The following is a 20,156-nucleotide window of genomic DNA, read 5'->3' on the forward strand; positions in this document are numbered from 1 at the left end:
ATGTGAGTGTGCTTGGTTGTCTGTCTCTAAGTGTAGCCCTGTGATAGACTGGTGACCTGTCCAGGGTGTCCCCTGCCTTCACCCTAAGTCAGCTGGAGGGGCTCCAGCCCCCCTGCGACCCTAATGAGGATTAAGTGGTGTATAGATAATGGATAGTCTGATTGGCAGTTGGTTCAAATCTTGTGTGTTTGTAGTACACGTGCATGAGCCATAAACAAGACGAGGATGTACTCTAAAGACATTGCCACATTACACTTCTCACAGTCAAATACTCTGCAGAGTACTTAAATATATTTCACATACAGCAGAGTGAAAGTTTTTCCAATCTTTTTCATGCCTCTTATTTAACCTCTGACATCAGTCCCCATCTGACATTATGTCCCACCCAATACTCAGTTTACAGCAGGAGGCAATGAAGCTACAGGAGATGGTAAACATCTCATCTGGTCATGGGGTCTTTCAAAGATACATTTTCGTACATATTTAGTTGAGGACTTGCGAAGGTGTCCCCTGCCTTCGCCCTAAGTCAGCTGGGATAGACTCCAGCCCCCCACGACCCTAGTGAGGGTTAAGCGGTGTATAGCTAATGGATAGATGTCTTTAATAGTCTTCAATAAAATTTCAGGTGACTATATTTGAGCTACTTGATGTACAGCATACATGGTTGGTTGTCCAGTCTTGTTTTATGGGAGAATGAAATAAATGCATAAACTCTGTACAGGCCAACCCCTTAAAAAACTGTCTCAGTCCTCCTTAGTTACAGCAATATAACTCGAATCTTTCAAAAAATGTAGCTCGAATGTTGAGCTGAGCTGCAGGCCACGCCCTCTCTGCCTGAGTGCATCAGGTGTGGATGTGTCTCCCAGCCTGAAGGCACCAGATTAAGTGCACCAGGTGAAGGCGAGGCACTCACACAGAGGACAGTGAGCAGCAAGCAGTGTGTCTGTGAAAATGGTTGGAGAGTCTGGACTTGGAAGAAGGAAACTGCAGGATTAAAGCTTAATTCAAAGAAGGAAGAAGGAGCTGGTGAGCTGTCAGCTATGTTATGTGTCTTCGCAGCTTGAACTAAGTGGTCTGATCATGTGAATTCAGGTTCAGATAAAATGTGTGAAAAAGTCATGTGATTAAAATGCAAGTTAAAATGTCATTTAATATCATGTGGGTAAAAAGTACAGTTAAAAATGTGGTGTATTTTAAAAGAGGTTCAATCTAAAAGTAGTTTGATAATTGTGATTTTTGTGTATTTATGGGAGTGAAAAGCTGCAAAAGTTTGTAAGGTTAAAATCATCATTGAACAGTGCTTTAAAATATATTTGCTTTATTTTAGGTGCTTTAAATATGGGTATTTAAAAAAAAAAAAAAAAACAACTTATTTTCAAGATAAATTTCTAGTTGTTTAAAAATTAAGTATTTGATTTTGGATTATGTTGATTGATTATGTTTCTTTGGTTACACTTTCTTGAACTTCTACTTGTGTCTGTGTTTTGAGGTTTTTCACCTGTGTTGGCCATGAAGATTTTCATAATAAAGAAAGAAAAGAGAGAAAGATTAATCTTGGTCACTGAGTGAATTCCAGTCCAGCAAGCTGCCTTTTCAAGTGGGGGATGCTGCAGGTTCAACCTCACAAGAGTGAGAAGTACTTGACAACTAGTGTATGCCACACATCACTAGAGACTGTGAAATTCTTTGCATTTTTATCCTATGTGAAGTACATGTAGTCTTTCTTAGGAACACCTAGATCATTAAAATACCATTTTTACCCTGTCATCCTAAACTAACAGTTAACCGGTAGTTTGTTTTGGGGCCAGACAGCTAAACAACAAGGTGTGGACCTCACACTGCTGCTGAATTTTCATATTCCTATTGTAGAACCACTGATTACAGTCACTTGAAAGTTTACATTCAAACACTCACTTCAGAGTCCACACTAAAGTAAACCCAGAAATGGGACCAGCCAGAAAACCATGTCAACACTAGCTGTTTACAAGGATTACAAGGATTATAATAGAGCAAACATGTTTTCACTGGCATGCTGTCTGTCTTTTACCATTTAATCATTCCTGTCCAGTTCGCTTTAGTGCAGCAGCTGTGCTACAGGTTCATTTACGGTGGTATGGTGGTGACAATCATGTCATTTCAAGCTCCAGTTTCCCGCCTATGAAGCATATCAAATATTTCACAAATCAGTGCGTCATGTACAAGCAAATCACTACAGCATGATGCTGATTCTTTTATTTCTTACAATAAAGTCATTCTAAAATTGTTCCAGTTTCCTCCATAGACTTAGTGCACATCTGCTTGCTGTGTTCTTGCTGCAAATGTGACAATCACAGCTACAACCAGCACAGCTTCTCTTTATTTTTCACACAACTATCACACAGAGAGCATGTTTTTCATCAATACAAGTTCAGACTTTAAATAAAAGGTGTTTACACTGATTTATACAATGTATGAATGCCTTTTTGTTTCTAACAAATCATAAGTTTGCTTGCTAAACCCTCTTACTGTAAAATTAAATTAACTTTTTTCCTAAAAATCCAGATAGTTATTGCTAAATACTGTCATATGATAAAATTCCTGCATTCAATTTAACCTCTTCCTTCGGGATCATGTACTGTAAAGGAGTGTAAAAGAGTGGGTGTGCTCGCATTTAATCCCATAATAACCCGCACCGCTCCCTCTTATAGCATCTTGTACTATCCATTAATCAATACAGTAGTAGTGCTGACTGCAGCTTTCTCAGTCATCAAAGCAAAGGGAGGCTAAAACAGGAAAAATGACCCTGGCTGTAACATGCTGCTGCTGCTGCCGTCTAAAATAAGCTCTCTCCTTGAAGTGTGGCTCAGACTGCTAATGAGCACTTGTGTAAAGATGCCAGAGTCATGGGCGATGTGGCAGATAATCTTTACAGCCAGGCAACTTTATTGTTTTCTTTCTCTTCATCCCTTTCTTCTTCTTTTTTCTTCTTTCTCCTACATCACCCTCTGACTGTGCTTTGTTCTGTCTGAAGGCATTCTCGTCTGGCCTCCAGCCCGAGCTGCCATTAAGATGTTTTCAGCATTTTCTCAGCCTCCCACACCATTCCTTTCTTCTTTTCCCTTTTCCTCTGCACCGTGGAGTCCCTCTGGAATTTATATCTCAAATTGGAGCTGCTCTGCGTACAGATAATGCACAGGGAATGCACTGTTATTGAAGATCAGTTAGATTCCGACCTTTGGATCTGGTCTTAGATAACAATATCTGGGACTCTGCAGTGAACCAGTGAGTTGTTTGTGGGAACATCTTCTGACAGAAGCACAACACTCCCCAATGCACTCTCTCACTCTCACCAAGATGCTCCAAAGGGATTCCGGCATTCTGAACTTTCCCACATTCATGGAAACACAAACAGACACGGCAGCTTTATTGATGTCTCAGTATGTTTAAATCATTTCTATTTCTAAGGATAAGTGATAACAAGTTTCCACATCCCATCACTAAAGATAAGTCTTAGCAAAGACAGAACTACTGAGTTTTGTTTTCATTTGCCTCACTCTTTGGTTGAGACTGAACCCCATCCATCCATCCATCCATCCATCCATCCATCCATCCATCCATCCATCCATCCATCCATCCATCCATCCATCCATCCANTCCATCCATCCATCCATCCATCCATCCATCCATCCATCCATCCATCCATCCATCCATCCATCCATCCATCCATCCAATATAACTACCTTTTGGAAAGATTGCTCTGGAACTCTGAACAGACATTTATACAGTTGTGTTCAAAATAACAGCAGTCCAACATGACTAACCAGATCAGCCACTGTTCTTGGTAGAAATTATATTATTACATGGCAAATAATTTATCAGTAGGTGTAGTAGAGACAGAGAAACCAACAGACCCAACATTCATGATGTGCATGTTCCTGAGACTGTGTAATAGAATAATTAATTGAAAGGGGTGTGTTCAAAAATCATAACAGCCTGGAGTTTAATCAGTGACATCATTCATTATGTGGAGAAACAGGTTTCATTCAGATGGCCCTTTTTTTAGGATGAAGCCAGCACATGTTGTACTGATTGATGTAATCCTCTCTGAAAACCTGAGGAAGATGGGCTGATCCAGACACTGTTCAGAAGAACAGTGTGCTTTAATTACAATGTTGATTGGAGAGGGGGAAACGTATAAAGATGTGCAGAAAACAATAGGCTGCTCGGCTAAAATGATCTCCAATGCTTTAAAATACAAAGCAAAACCAGAGAGACGTGGAAGAAAATGGAAGACGGAAGACCATTCGAATGGCTCAAACAGCCAGAATGGCAAAGACTCAGCCAATGATCAGCTCCAGGGAGATCAAAGATGGTCTGAAGTTACCTGTGAGAGCTGTGACAATTGGAAGATGCTTGTGTGAAGCTAATCTATTGGCAAGAAGCCCCTAAGTCCCACTGTTAGAAAAAAGACGTGCTGAAGAGGATACAATTTGCCAAAGAACATATCGACTGGCCTAAAGAGAAATGGAGAAACATTTTAATATGTTAATTAAACTAAGTGGGTAAACATGGTAAAGATTATACCTGCTTAATGTGAGCACATGCTGATGTTAATGATTAACTCAAAGCACTGATGTACTTGAACTACCTGCTGAGGCACATTCTGGGTAAAAGTACACGATTGCATAGTACAGCTACTTTGAATGAGAGTTCATCCACACAAAATCAAGAAACAAATGTGCTGATACATATTTGGAGCTAAGACTGACCTGTGTGGTCTGATCCTACAGAGGCGCTACTGATGATACATTTTCTGAAAACCTTAAAAATTAGGAAGAAAAGTAGAAGAAAAACAATCCAAGAATTTAGCAAACCTTACAGATTTAGAAAAACTATATGAACAAAGATAAGTTATTATGCATAATTGCCTTCATGGTACCTAACAGCACATAAAACCTCTTTCAGCAGGATATTGCACTCTGTAATGCTTCAGCTTTGTTCAGACATGATTTGAGGAACATGACAAAGAGTTCAAAGTGCTGTCTTGGCCTCCAAATTCTCCAGATATCGGTCTGATTAAGGGTCTGTGTGATGTACTGGAAAGACAAGATTCACAGAGGCCCTACCTGGCAACTTATAGGAATTAAAGGATCACACATGTCTGAACAGATCAGAGCTGTTTGGACAGCATGAGAGGAGCCTACACAATATAAGACATGGTTTCAATGTTGTAGCTTTCTAGTGTGTGTGTTGAGAAGTGACAGCTCATCTGCTTTAAAAAAAAGAAAAGAAAAGAAAAGAAAAGAAAAGAAAAGAAAAGAAAAATACCCCAAAAGGGCAGCAGGGGGCAGAAAGTGTTTGACACCAGAAGTTGGTTCATGATGTCAGTCAGATCACATGAGAGGAATTCACCATCCAACAGAAAACTGGTGTGTGAGAGTCCATGACAGAGATCCAGAGACACTAATCTTAGGCTGGTTTTAATCCTCCTTAATCTGCAAAATTTGTAAAGGAACTTTAACTTCTTGCTAACTTTTCATCTGCATTTCCAGGTATTAAAGTAAACCAGCTGACTAGCTTGAGCAGGCGGGGCTCTTTGCCTTAAATTCAAACTATCTAGAATTAAAATATACTTAATTGGAATAATAAGCTCTTGAATAACTTCTTTAAGTAATGTAAAAACTTTGTGAAAAGCCTAACATCAAGCACAGATACTAGCAGGCAAAACTGAATAGGAGACACAAACTTTAGCTTAATGGAAGTAATCCTTTTTCTGTTTAAATGACTTTACATTGTCAGGCAAATATCACCTGTCTCTAAATGATGCACAGAATACCTTATGTACCAACACTGCATTTGCTGTAAGGTAATTTTCTTCAGATTTCATTTTCATTATGGTCAGGCAATGTGTTGCAGCCTTTTGCCACACCGTAATCAGTACATTGCTCTATCTTCCTCTTAACATTCTAATAGCATATCAGCTGTGTCTACTTGGCCCAAACAAATAAGACCTTTGAAATGAGTCCAAAAAATAAAAATAAAAATAAAAATTGATTTTGCGCTTTTTGCTGCAAGAAAATGTATAACTCAGGCAGGTTGTAATAGTTTGGGCTACTTTTTGTTTAATTTGTGTTTTTTCCAACACTGATAAGTTAGGCAATATTACAATAAATTGGATCCTCTTCTCTTCTCATTGGTTCATAATTGTTGGCTTGAAAGACAAAGACTAAGGTCATATTCAATGATTTATAAGCTAAAAACATCCTGTTTTTCAGTGCAATCTGGTGGATGAGAATATGAGAATATCTGACCTACAGAAGCGCACTGGCAACGTGAATTCAACCAAAGCCACACAACCCCCCCCCAATAGGACATTATCTCCCATAAATTGCAAGAATGGGGTCCTGAAAACCTTGTCCAGGTTTTTTTTTTGCCTGTTTGTGTAATTAGTGTACAACTGTTTGTGTGAGGTTTATTGTGTGGAACAGTTGAGGTGACACACTGACAGCTGCACAGAGATTCGAACCAAGAGAAACAGAAATCAGCTGGTTGAAGCAGCTGTGGGTGTAGTCGGCCATCGCTAAGAGAGGGAATAAGTCAGAAAATGCATTTGGTTGGTTGAACTCTTTGTTGGAAAATGCTTGTAACAACTACTTGTGTAAGTAAATGATACTGTGAATAGGTAAATGATATGCTTTGTTGTAATTCTGCAATCTTCCTGATTATGTCTGTGTTAGCATTGTTCTGTCACAGCTCAGACATTCTCCCACTCTGGCCTTTCAGAGGGGCAAAAGGTCTGCAATAAAGTTTCTTGGGTCACTGTGCACATTTCTGTCCCTTTTGTTTCCCAGATTCTTTCCAGATCGCTGCCATCAGAAGAGAGATGTCAGGGCTTTCAAGCTCAGACTTAAAAAAAAGTCTTTAGTTTCTTTTATCTGCTAGCTTTTTAACTTTCAAGTTTTTTCACCTTCATGCTCTGTGGACCTACAAGCACAAGCACCTGCAGCAGTGAGCGGCCACCGAGGGAGGCAGCTTTGGACCGTGTGAACTCCACAGATAAAACAGTCTGCTGTCTTTTACCCTCTCCCACTCTTGTTCAATAGCCTCCAAGTATCCTGACAACCTTGCCTGGTATTTTGGCACAAGTCCCCTGAGTGTTGATGTCAGCTGAGAGAGAGGGGGGAGGAGGGAGAGGAGGGCCTAGAAGAGAGAGGGGAGGGGGAGGAGTGAGCGGGCTATTCAAGGCACTTGTCCTCTGTCTCCCTCTCAGCATAGAGGAGGGGGAGGCGCACATGCATTGAGAGAAACACACTTGCACACACACACACACACATACACACATTGTAGTAGCAGTCTGCTCTTCAGACTGACAGCAGCAAACGGAGTTGAGAGCACGACAGAGCGAGGGAGAAAGAGGACTGGAAACAAGGGAGGCATCCACAGAGGAGAGGAACAGGAGAGGACCTCTTACACAGGATTTGCCCCTTTTTTTTTGTCTCTTTTGGCTCTCTGGGAGCCATAAAAGGAATCTTCCCTTGTGCTCTTCTTAGACTGAACTTGCTCTGCTGAAGGACCTGCACCCTGCTATGGCAGCCCTGGTGGGACATGGGAACACTGCTTCCCCCTCATCTCGCCCCTCTCATCGGTGGACTACCTTGATCTGGGCTCTGTTGACCCTCATATATCAAGTCTGGGGCTTTAACCTGGATACTACTCACACGCTGCATAAGTTGGGAGACCGTGGCACCTTTTTTGGCTTCTCTCTTGCACTTCACCAGCAGCTTACCCCAGATCCTCAGAGCTGGTGAGTGAGAGAATGCGGCAGTGAGTTTGTCCTGTGTGTCCCGTGTGTGTTAGACTGAGTTCTAACGTACGATATCTGTCTGCTCTTCATGCAAAATGCTTCCTATGTCATGAATGATCATTTAAGGGCTCTAAAAGGCTGAAATATGAGTTTTGTGGCCACTACAGTCAGCATTTCTGTGTTGCACCTCAGATTTGCCAAATCACCGCTCCGCTCACAGCTGAACTGAGTGCAGGAGTTAAAGCATGTTCAGAGCTCCGTGTTAAAAGACAATGACTTACAGTAAACGGAGAGTGGATGAGAGTGGTTTCTGAATCAGCAGGAAGGGTTTGATTTCTTTGAAAGCGAGAAAATGGGTTTTAAGTGGTTTTTGGGTGAGAGGCTGAAGATCCTGGACTGGCAGACAATCAGTGGAGTATAGATACTGAGGTGTTCTTCAGTGTGTCGTGCTGCGGGCATGTGTTCTTAAATGAGTAGTGCATGTGTGTTTGCTTGCCTATGTTTGTTCTCTAATCTGCTGTTTGCCATTAGCTGTTTCGATGGTCTTTCAGTGTGACCGGAGCAATCACAAGTCCAGTTCCCGTCCCCCATAAATCATGCATAAATGATACCAACAGGTCTGCTTGTAAATCTTTGGAAATGTTTGCTGCAGTGCTATAAATAGGAGAGTTAAATAACATAGCTCTCTTGAAGTTTTGTGATTTATATTGAAGGAAATATTCTACCTGAATAGGTGTTAACAGAACATTTTTTTAGTGCGACTGGTGGAAGTGAAAGAAGTGTTGATCACATTTACATAAGTAGCGGCATTGGAATGTAAAAATCCTGCTTAAAAATATCACTTGTTGAAGTGCAAATATATTACTATCATAAGGTAAGTAAGTATCAAGAAAAAAGCACTCACAATATCAAAAGTTAAATGGAACCTTACATGTATTATACTAAATATTAAAGCCTCTCTTGTAATATTGGATTGATCATATATTTTGTGTAATTAGCAGTCTGTTGCTGTCGTGTTAAAATCTTTACTGGTTAGTTAAATCTAACACATAAACATGTGTTTTAGGTAAAATCCAAATCTGCAGTCTAACTAGTTACTATAGCTGTAAACAAATAAAGCGGAGTTTCCTATTTCACTCTGACACATAGTGGAGTAGAAGGAAAGTAGCATAAAATGGACATAATTAAAGTGTAAGTAGCTCAGAATGATTCTTACAGTGACATATGCACCATTGATAAGGGAATAATGATATTTGGAAATGCATTTTGCATTGCAAGTTTTTGAACGAGGGGAATTAACTTCCAATAAGCTCCTGTTTTGGAGCTCCATATTTAACTGACGGCTCCTCAGTTTACCCAGGCTGGAGTCATCATGTCGCCTGGAAAGACCGGGAGAATGACATCAGACAGAGTCATGTCACCCAACTTAAAACCTGCCTGCTGTCAGTAGGATTCCTGGAACTTCTAAAAACAGACCCTGAGAATAAAGTTATTGTATCACCTACTGATGTGACCTGAGTGAACAAGAGACACTGAGAAACTGTCCGTCAGTGATGTCAGTGCCAGGAAACAGTCAATAAAAGTCTGACCTGATGTGCTGATGTGATGATGCATCTACTGGAAGAGAGTAGCATGAATAATGCTGCTGCCAGTGTGCTGTGACATCACAGCTACTTTATGTTTAGGCTGCTTTACTGATGATTTCATCCCTGATCTGATTTCATAGCTGTAACCAGGAATATAGAAACACTAAGATCATGAGAATCAGTAATTTGACCAGACACCGAAATTAATAGAAAATATATTTTAGTCTTATTTGGTTCATTTTGGTCCTGCTTTGTGACCATGCAAGTTTTTCAGAAAATCTTGTGTCCATTTAGAATGTTTCATCCAAGAAGGACCAGAATTTTCAGGAAAGAAACATGTAATACTTAAACCTGCAATAACAGATTAGTTTGGCCACGTCAAGCAGCAGAAGCAGGCCTTAATATTTTTATACTTGGTGACTTTGTCTGTCTGTTGTTTGGTTTCGAGCAGGCGGTGCACTATGCCTTTTATTTTTTATACCTTTTTCACTTTTTACCATCCCAAACACTAAAGTTGAGCACATGACAGCTAAACAAATGCGTAAAACTCACGTTAGAGCTGCAGATTCAGTCAGTATTTTTTATAGGTTCATTATCATGTGTAAACCTTTTCACGTTGAAGTTTTTAGTGACTCTGTAGACGGGTATAAAATTCGACTAGAAAAATATTGATTCTTCTATTTAATCGTAAACAATTAGCCTGAAAAAATCCACAATTTTACATTATAAGTCTAAAAACTATTGAATTCCTATGATATTTCTAAAGAGAAAAACTCCCACCAGGTCCCACAAGACCTAAATTCCATTAAGTCTTACAGATAAAATGATAACAAACTTTGTTTGTTCATGGTCTTTACAACAACAGTCTGCGTTTTGTGATCCATTAACAGGAAAACATAATTTCTCTGAGACTTTCAAAGCCATTTCACAGGCAACTTAAGTTTTGATTAGCTTATGCACAAAGACACCTTGGTTGAATTTAAGAGAAATCGTGATTTGGATCTAAATCAGTACTTTGGTCATGACGGTTAAATCACAAACACAAACCATACTGAGAGTCTCGAGGGTTGAATCATGTACTTTGTTGTCATAGTGGCCACGTGAATGCACACTTGCTTTGGGGCGCTGACTGAAACAATGGATTCTGTCGTTCTTCTTAGTAGGACAGTCACTGTAGGAGTCTAAAACATTTTAAGTAAATGTTCTTGCACTTTCAGTCATATAAATGTATTATTCAGATTGCAACACAGTAACACTTCCTGTCTGAATAATACATTTCCATTAAGCTTTATGACAGTGCCCTCTGTGTTTTTGCACTTCATATCTGGGAGTTTAGTTTCCAAAGTGCTGTCATTATAACTTCTGCCCTTCTGATACACTACCTTGGAACAATCTGCCTGAAACTTACTGTAATGAGATGCTACTGACTCATTTTCTTTTTGTATTATGAAGGTTTTGGTTACTTTCGCCTGTGGCCGTACTGTTTTACAGTCATTGTGTGTTATGCCACCTGATTCAATAGTGAAAATGATATTACTGCTTTGATGCTCTGTCTGTGCTTACTCATGGTTGGATCATACAACCTGTAATGCACAAGTGTGAATACAGATCAGCTTTGTCATGCTGCCAGTTTTGTAGCGATTCACTAGGGCTTTGGGGATGTACAGTAGCACAAGAACAAAACTGATTCCTGAAGCATCAGAGAAGATCAGTGTGTTTCTTTAAAGGCTAGGCTATACAATGTTGGAGTTAGAAACTTGACTTCAGAGACTGCTGTCATATTTTCACAATGAGAGTCTTTTAGTTCAGTTTTACAGTGTCTTTTCAGTGCAGGCCCTTGGCTGCTCCAAACCTCACAGCTTCTTTTCAGCGTAGCTGCAAAGGTCGAGGCAAAGGCCAACCCATGTGACTCGATGATCTCATATTGACTGATGTGCTGTAAGAAGATCCTGGTCAATGACATGTCTGGAGGAAATGAAAGTATTCCAAGCTCAGAGGAGGATAAGAGCCTCGATCTGGCATCCTTCACTTCTGTATAATCTTCAACATTTTCTTTCTTGATCGCCCTGCAGCAGAAGCCCCAAGCTGATCTTAGGGGGCTTCTTGCTGCTGATGCCAGACAGAGGATGGGATGAGGGGGTATTTGAGTCTGAGTTATGTGTGCGTCTGCTATTTATAATGCCATGCGAAGTCCTTCTGTTAATAGTTTACTGCCTGATGAAGACAGGAAGCCCCCTGAGCTTAACCCCGATACTGCCAATGTCAATTCGCCTACTGTGTGTTTTTGCATTCTAGTAAGTCAACCAACAACAGAACAAAAATAAATTCCAGACAGTCCAAGGCCAACATTTTGATATTTTTTTACCTCAGCATTAAAAAGACAACAGGTTAGCTGAGCAAATGTGTTATTAAAGTGGGAAAAAATGAGGTGCAGGTGCATGATAGAGACTTAATGCCTTTATTTTTACATTGACCACTGTATCTTCCTGACCAAGAAAACTAAGAATCAACTAATTTTTGACCACTAGACGACAATTTAGGGGTTAATTAAAGCGATTATAATTCAGCCCAACAGGACCGTAAATATCCTAATTTGATGGTGAGCGATCCAATACTTGCTGTGCACAAAGGTAACATATTAGAAATACACATTGAACTGTTTCCTTGAACAAGTGAAAGAGTGCTGATGGTCTTCAACATATTTAGGATTTACCGATTCTACATAAAGCAAAGCTTTAATGTCATACATCAATATATTTAGAACAAACCACTATGCACAATATAGCATTAAGCTTCCTGCACATAACCATGTTTAGCTTACTGCCATGGGCATTTAAATCATATTGTGTCCACCACTAGACCTACTGGAAAGCATCCAGCTTTCCACTTTCGTGTCTTTTCTTTAAGTTACTCGGTAATTCATTGTGAAGATTTTTCTCTATGTCAGAGTGCTTTAACAAATGTAAGGGGGGTAGGCAGTTCTGCTTTACTGCTCCTCTCTGGTCACAAGTCATCCATGATTGTTTTGTGCTGAGGGATCTGTAGCTGGCCTTGAAAGACACGTCTTGCTATATCTCTGTTCAAACTCAATGGCCCCTTTTGTATTATGATTCAATTTAGCAAAGCAATTCCTCTTTTCTGAACACCCTTGCTTTGGTGAATGAATCCATTTCAGTCAACCTTTTCTTTTTTACCCAAACCCTGTCAGTCTGCTGCATAGCCACACATCACTGACAGCATCGTTAGACTCTGATTTATTCCACTGTCAGGCTGTTGACTCAGTAGACCTAGAATTGGCTGTGTTGCATTGCTGTCAAAGGGAAAGTAGAAAAGTCTCATGTTGCAGTGAGGTTCATGTTTATATGTAGACTTGCTTTGGTGCAAGGAACACTCAGTCTCAGTGCCGGGGGGGCACAGGTAGCCAATATAGTCCTAGACATCTTGTCTGGAGTTTGGTTTCACTGGCTGAGTAAGAATCCAAAGCAGAGCTTTCTGGGGCTGAACAAATCCTCTCATTGAACTGGGACCTATACTACGAAGCAGGATTTGGGGTTAGTGAGGTAACGTCAGGTTAAATCCTGAGTTTTCAGTCCTATGACAGTGGTTCACTTCTTACTGGAGTACATTGCCATGGTAACTTACGCTGAACGGCTAACCTGCTCCGTAGCAGGTTATGTTTGAGATTGAGATGACTGGGTATAAAAGCACCTCCCACTGGAAATAACTTCTCTCCCTTAAAACAAACGGTTCTCAACAAAATGGCATCACCATTTAAAGAAGACCCGCTACACATCAGAGCGCTAAATGTGAGGGGATCACTGAGGAGTGTGAGGGTTTTTCAGGACCGGCAAAACCCCTTAACGCACCCTGACAAGGATCTCTATGAGCTCCTTTCTTCCTTAATTATTTTTTTTCCCCTGTTGGCTACAGGCAATGTCAAAGCGATTTCATATTTTTTCCCATACCAATATCACCCCACAACAGCAAACTGATTTTAGCATTAAAGCTTGTATTTGTAGGATACTTTAATAACCCTACACTGCTTTGAATTAGGTTTCTATGTTTGTGCTTACTTTGTTCCCATGTCCTTTTTACACCACCAGAGGTGCAGCTGAAAGTAGAAACAATGTCAGATATGCCACAAGTATATACATTAGGCAACAAATTAATTCAAAGGAATCCTCAGATTTGGTTATTGTCTGATACGTGTCTGCATGACGGAACAGTAACCATATTTGAACTGTTATAAACTCATGAACTTATGCATTCACAGTCAGCAGTTTTCTGCCAGCATTCCTTCCTGGCTTTGGACGCTGCTGCTTTTTGCTCCTATGATGTTTTTATATTCTTCATATTTAGTAAAGATTATATTCAGCTCCTTGGTGGTAAAGTAAGCTGCTCTGCAGCCGGACTTGTCCATAGTCGTGATTGGTCAGATGCCGATAACGCTACCCATTTTTTGTGCACATGCTCATACTCGAATCAGACAATCTTGGGTTGACTTACCAAGTTAATAACAACTATCATGTGCCCAGTTATCCTGAGTGCAGTGTTAGGATTAGTCAAGCCAGATCTCTGAAACATATCCTAGGTATGTTGATCTCAATTCGTGTTACAGGCCCCTGGACAGCTTAAATAACAAGTATGGAGGTGATTTTTAGATGACTTTACAAAGCTTACAAAGACAGCAAAATAATTCAAATTCAGAAGTTAAGAAACAAGGCACCGTCCACGTTAAGGTGTAGCTTTTCTTTGAATGTTTGAGAAATATACTTGCACACTTTCTTTCAGACAATTAGAAGGGAAACATGTTACCAATCCATCTATAGCTACTATATGTCTAGCTACTGCCAGCTGCAGGTAAGCTTGAATAGCACAAAAACTGGAACCCGTCCCTGCTTTGTAACAGAAATCATTTAAAAATTAGCTTCATAGGTGCTGATATCAGATATTGTCCCTTTCACCAAGGCCAGCCATGCTGCGTAAAGTGCTGGTGCTAAGCTAAGCTAAGCTAACTAGCTACAGTACAGACTTCACATTTAGCATGCAAGAAAGATGGTCGTATCAATGACTGCATCCAACTCTCTGCAAGAACTTTTACCAAACATGTCAAAACATGTGTTTTTGTGTGCCACAACTTTCATTTTGGTTTTATTCTGTACATTTTACTGCCATTTTGTTTGAATAAATGGCTTTAAATGGGGTCCAGCAGAACTGCGTTGCACATTCATAAGACAAAGAAGAATTTCTGGGTGCTAATTTACATTACAATAGCCAAATAAAAGCAGCTTTTTCACCCCCAGCTTAAGAGTTGAGAATGAACCTTCCCCCCTTTTCCCTCCCTAATTCATGATTTTTCTCCCGCTCATTCTTTCTCTCACCCTTTTTAGTTTGTCCCACAGTAACTTTCTTGCCAATCTCTGAGAGACCATTGATGTAAATGTCTTGTAAATGTAGGAACTGTTGCAGCGTTTATGAGGGATCAGAAAGGATATATAGCATGGGCTTTACAGTCTGACACACACACACACACACACATACAAAAACACTCACGATTAATTCCTTTTTCTACCTCCCACTTACTCTCTGTCTATTTAGCATTCTCCCATTCCTCTACTGAGCTGCCCGGACCCGGACAAAAGCTCGGTGGGAAGCGGCGTTGCCTGGCTGAGAGCTTTCAGGAATATTACTTTGTGGACCACGTGTTCACTGAATGCAGAGGGACAATCTGCAGAGTCAGGAGGAACCATACAACTTAGATCTGATGGAGGTGCAGAAAATGCACAGTTTGGCACTGTTGGATGAGGAGAAACTGATTCTGCATCTGCACTTCACAGGCAGATTGCAGCTAAAGTCCTGAGGTCACATTTGAATTAAAGTTTTCGGGCATTTTATGGTTTAACACGTATTCATAATGGTTGTCTTTGGTGTTAATGAGTCATGTTTGACTCGATCTCTAGGTTTGCCGTTCCTGTTCTGTGATGGAAAGGCAGCTTTACCTTGAGTTGACTCTGGCAAATGCTTCTGAATGTCGTATGATCTATGGGGGAGGTGTAGAGGGTCTAAAGGGAATGGGAGCTCGAGGGATGAATAAATCATTGCAGGCCTCCCTTTTGATTATATATATGTGTGTGTGTGTGTGTGTGTGTGCGCGCGCATGAAGACAGTTGGGTTGACTCGGATAAAGATGCAGTTTAATCAATTTGCTGATGGCAGCAAGTGGGAACTGATCCTGAACTGTGTGCAGAAAGACACCATGAACAGCAGACAGGAAATTACAACGGAAGGGGAGGCTTTTTGTTTGTATTTATTAAAAGAGATTTTGCATTTGATTGCTCAGGCTGGTCTTTGGATACAAATGACTGAATTAAAGTTCTTTCAATAGAAGTCCTTTACACTATCACGGTCACTTACATCTTTTTTAATTTCCTCAAACCGGTATGAGTTAAGATGGCTGATATGAATCTGATCATGTGTCATCGCTGTTGGTCTCTTGCATCAGGCTTAATTGAATTGAACAAGCTCAAAATCTTTGTGAGATTACACCTACACAAGGCCAAAGATAGCATACATGCATTTACTAAGAAGGAACTTTATATGATGCTTTATTTAAACAAGTTTCACCACATAAGCGAGTTGTTACAGACATAATTATTTAATAGGTACATCCATTAGGTCTAACTGATGTGGAACTACTGTGAGCACGCTAATATATGACCTGGTCAGACTGAAAAGTGAAAAGAGATCATAGATAAACAAGACACTCAAAACATTCACATTCGTTGTCTCATGAAGTGGCCGCTGCATCTATGCGCGCCGCCATTACCATGGCAACATCAACATGGCATGAATTGTAAAGAAACAATTAACAGCCAACCAATTTATAATCTGTAATTCACAGACACACACACACACACACACACACACACACACAAAGGACACAGTAAAATCATGCAAATGATTAGTTTCTTGTAGGACAAGAAACAAAGGTCACCTGGAAACTCAGAACTGATTGTAGGTGTCACTTAGTGAATGTGTTTATCTGCCTGTGTGCCAGTCTGGTGACCCATCCTGGGTGTTTTCAGTGTGCTTTCTAGTTGCATTCTGCGCAGTCAATGTCCCAGGCAGCAGATGAATGAGTTGATGGACAGCGCAAACACGTGACCTTAACTACCAACAAACTGCTGTTAAAGAAAAACACTCAGAAAAGTAAAGGGAAGGACGGAAATCTTAAGACAGAGGTGAAATTTGAGACCCCAAGTATAGGGACAGACAGATCAATAGATGGATGAGTGGATAAGGAGAAGAAGAAAGGAGGAGATAAAAAGGAACAGGGGAGGGACGGTGTTGGGGTTATGTCCTCTTTACACTTTGGACCTGAGGGCCAATCATTACCCCATCTATGCTAGAAAGTGTCCGTTCACTTATTGATCACTGGGGCAGGTGGTGAGCTTGGGGCTTGTTAAAGATGCATGTGCAGTGAGGATGGGGATACCACTGTCCTCAAATGCAGTGGACAGCACAGTGTTTGTAGCTTCCTTCTACTTTGAATCTACTTTCACTGCAGTGTTGAAGTCATAAGATTCTGTGCAAAATGGTCTTTTTTTTTTTTTTTTTAATTTTCTAATTTAAACGAATGACTTGATGTCCATAAACAAATTGTTTAAGCAGGAAGTTGAGTCACATCCGTGGGCAGTGAACCACAATATCCCAAAGGGGGTTTTGCATGAACCAGCAGCTGTTTCTGTCTCTCCTATGGCACCTTATTGTGCGCTGCCCAACCTTTTTCTCTTCTGCCCGGGGTGGGAGAGAGTTGAGATGTTAAAAACATAATGATTCACAGCCCGGTCACTTCATTCTCAGCTGTCGTTTTCTCATCAGCAAAACAGAAAGAAGAAACTGGAGCCAGGTGTAAAATCTGTGATTTCCCCCCCGTCTCAAATTAAATTTTTACTGGAAGAACTGTCTCAGTGAGTGTTGTTAGACAGACTGCAGTCAGTGTGTTGATCTGTAGTTTACACAGTTGCTACATGGCTTTCTGTTGTCTGCTGAGTATCTGCACAAGGGCGCGTGAGTTAGTGAATAAATATTTGAACCATTTGGATGCTCATGCTGCTATTAATGTCCACATGCTTGCACATGTTTTCCTTGTATGTGTGTGTAAGCAGGTGTGTGTGTGTGTGTGTGTGTGTGTGTGTGTGTGTCCAGGTCAGAGGTCACAGTCTTGCCCCAGGATAACAACAGAAGGCCCAAAGAGCCTCTGACCCCCATGCTGCTCCTGTAGAGCCACTGTCTATAGAGCAACAGCCTCACACTGCTCTGTGATGGACAGATGTTAAAGGCACACAGATTAGGAGGCACCAGCAGTAACGGTCACAAAACTAAATAATGGAAATTTTTCGGGTGTGTTTGATTTAACATTTCACAAACTGTATAATCCTGTGGCTGGAACATTCCGAGGGAGGGTTGGGTTCAGAAAAGACATTTGTTAAAATTTCCTATTTGAATGGATCTTCACATTAAAACTACAGAAAAAAAAGAAAAAAAAAAAGCTCCGATCCCCTTCGGCGGATTGCTTCGATGATGTGGAGTCACGCTGAGGCCCTTTTACAAAACACAGATTGTGTGGCTGCCTCATTAACGTCTGAAGTGCTCTCTTGTCATTTTTCCTCTTTTATTTTGAGTGCCATTACTTTCTCTGCATAAACAAACCAAGCAGGGCCTGGAATTCTCTTGGAATTGCAAAATACCTTTCTGCAGATGTTTGTGCATCTTGTTTGACTGTGTATTTAATATGTTGACAGATGGGCATTCTTTTTTTTTTTTTTGAACAAAAAAACTGCAGCCTCCTTTTTACTTCCTGTCAGTTGATTTTTCAGCATATGAAATACTAGATTTTTAAAAATGTTTTTAACACAAGATTCGGGGAATGTTGTCAACCTATGGATGAACATGTGATCCTGCAATAGAAAATGTGTACAGGCTGCAAAAAACACTTTAACAAGCTGCAAGTTTATGGGGATGCCATCATTTTCCAAGAGTGTGAGTCTCACAGCTTTTTTTCTGCTGTGTTTCTGAGACATTGTGCTGGTGAATGGTGTTTACATATGCGATGCCTTTCTTCATCTCAATCACATCACACGGCCTGCATTTGAGGCTGTATGCATGCAGGGATGTGAGTCCTGAAAGTGGGGGAGGAGCGAGGGAAGATGAGATTGTATTTTAGTGTGAGTGTGGACGCGTGGGGAGGTGGAGGGGGAGACGATAGGGGAGGGGTGGACAGGGGCGAGTGTTGGGGTCACTGCACATGCTCTCCCTCAGCGAACGCATGGGTATGAGTGCAGTGCAATGAGTGTCTGTGTTGTTTCTGTGATGATCAACTGGGAAAACAAGAGTGATGCCCCTGGAGGGAAAAGGGGAGTTAAAAATGGCAAATCAAGGCAGAGGAATATGAACATATGAGGTTTTGGCATTGCGCTGTAATAGCTGTACCTTAATATTATCAGTGACAGCAGCTGAGTGGTGAAAATCTGTTTCTGCACATGCAAAATTCACAACTGCAAACACGAGCTTAATGTCTGACATAGATGACATAAGATGACCACAATGACAATATATTCCTTCTTCCTTCTTCTATGCATAGTGAGTCGTTTCTTCTTGTAATGACTTGCTTTAACAGTGACTGATGGCATCATGGTTTGGTTTTCTCTGTCACCAATTCAGTACTGCTTTTTATGTGTACAGATAGGTGTCCATATTTGTAACTAGTGCATGTTTTTCATGTTGACACTCTTTATTTGTCTATTTTCTATATTTTTTAACACTAGAAATATAGCAATGTCAGTAGGTCTATTGATGGATTTAAGATAAATTTCCATGAAACTGTGCACTGACATGCAGGATTCCAAGATCATGCATGCCACCATCCTTGTTTTAAAAAATCCTGCTAAATCAAAGTCACTCCCGTCAGTCTCAGCAACACTGCTAACAAGCTTATCAAAGATGGTGAAAATGGAAAACTTTACCTGCTTTATGTCAGTATCTTTACCACATTGCATTGTAGTTGTGTTACCGTGCTTCTATAAGCATCGCTCAGCCTCCAGCATGGCTGTAGACTTATTTTAATCAGGGTTCCCTGATGCAGATAGAGCTCAGGTGCTTTATCTAATCTGTATGTTCAACCTGGCATGTACTTCACACAAACATGCATATCTATGCATGCTGGTGCTGTCTCTACGGTGTCTGGGTTTATGTGGGTTTTCCACTAGACACCGTCACCATCACACTCAACACCCTGATGTCTTCTATAGGGTCAGTGTGCAGCAGCAATGACATATGCACAAACACTCACATTACACACCACACACACACACATACAGACAGACAGACACAAATACTCTATGCCAAACGTGGATTTATAGTAAGATGAGCTCGACGGTGGAGCTCAGAATCATGTGAGTCAATCCTGAACAATGAAGTGGGCTAAGAAGTGGGTGAAGGGCAAATAAATGAAAGTATTACTCAGCCATGACGATTTATCTGTCATACTGGGGACATGTGTGCATGTTTGTATCTTGAGCACAGTTTTAAACTTTTTTAAGCTGTCCTTCAACAAAAAATACTTGAACAGGTTTCTCTTGCTGTGATTATTCCCCTTTTCACAGTAGATAATAAAAGGTCTCATTCCTAACAGGCTTCAGTATGTGATGGGAGAAAATATACTCCCGGTTCTTATAGCATATGTATGTAACAATATATCTTAAACTAATATAAGGCTTCAGGCTTCA

At 40.6% G+C, this 20,156-nt stretch overlaps 1 protein-coding gene across 3 annotated transcripts in view; it reads left to right on the forward strand.

The window, feature by feature from the left end:
* The first annotated feature begins 7,357 nt into the window (after positions 1–7,357).
* itga7 (integrin, alpha 7) overlaps positions 7,358–20,156 on the forward strand; it is a 41,326-nt gene continuing 28,527 nt past the window's right edge. For 2 of the 3 annotated variants that reach the window (XR_520204.1, XM_008282091.1), the window contains exon 1: positions 7,358–7,783. Coding sequence is in view for 2 of the 3 variants with exons in the window: in XM_008282091.1 (XP_008280313.1) it covers positions 7,566–7,783 (218 nt within the window). In the remaining variant the exon portion in view is untranslated. The remainder of the gene's footprint in view (positions 7,784–20,156) is intronic. The other variant, XM_008282092.1, reaches the window with a different exon arrangement.

This window comes from Stegastes partitus, unplaced genomic scaffold (genome assembly GCF_000690725.1).
Source record: "Stegastes partitus isolate 25-593 unplaced genomic scaffold, Stegastes_partitus-1.0.2 Scaffold257, whole genome shotgun sequence".
NCBI lineage: Eukaryota > Metazoa > Chordata > Actinopteri > Pomacentridae > Stegastes > Stegastes partitus.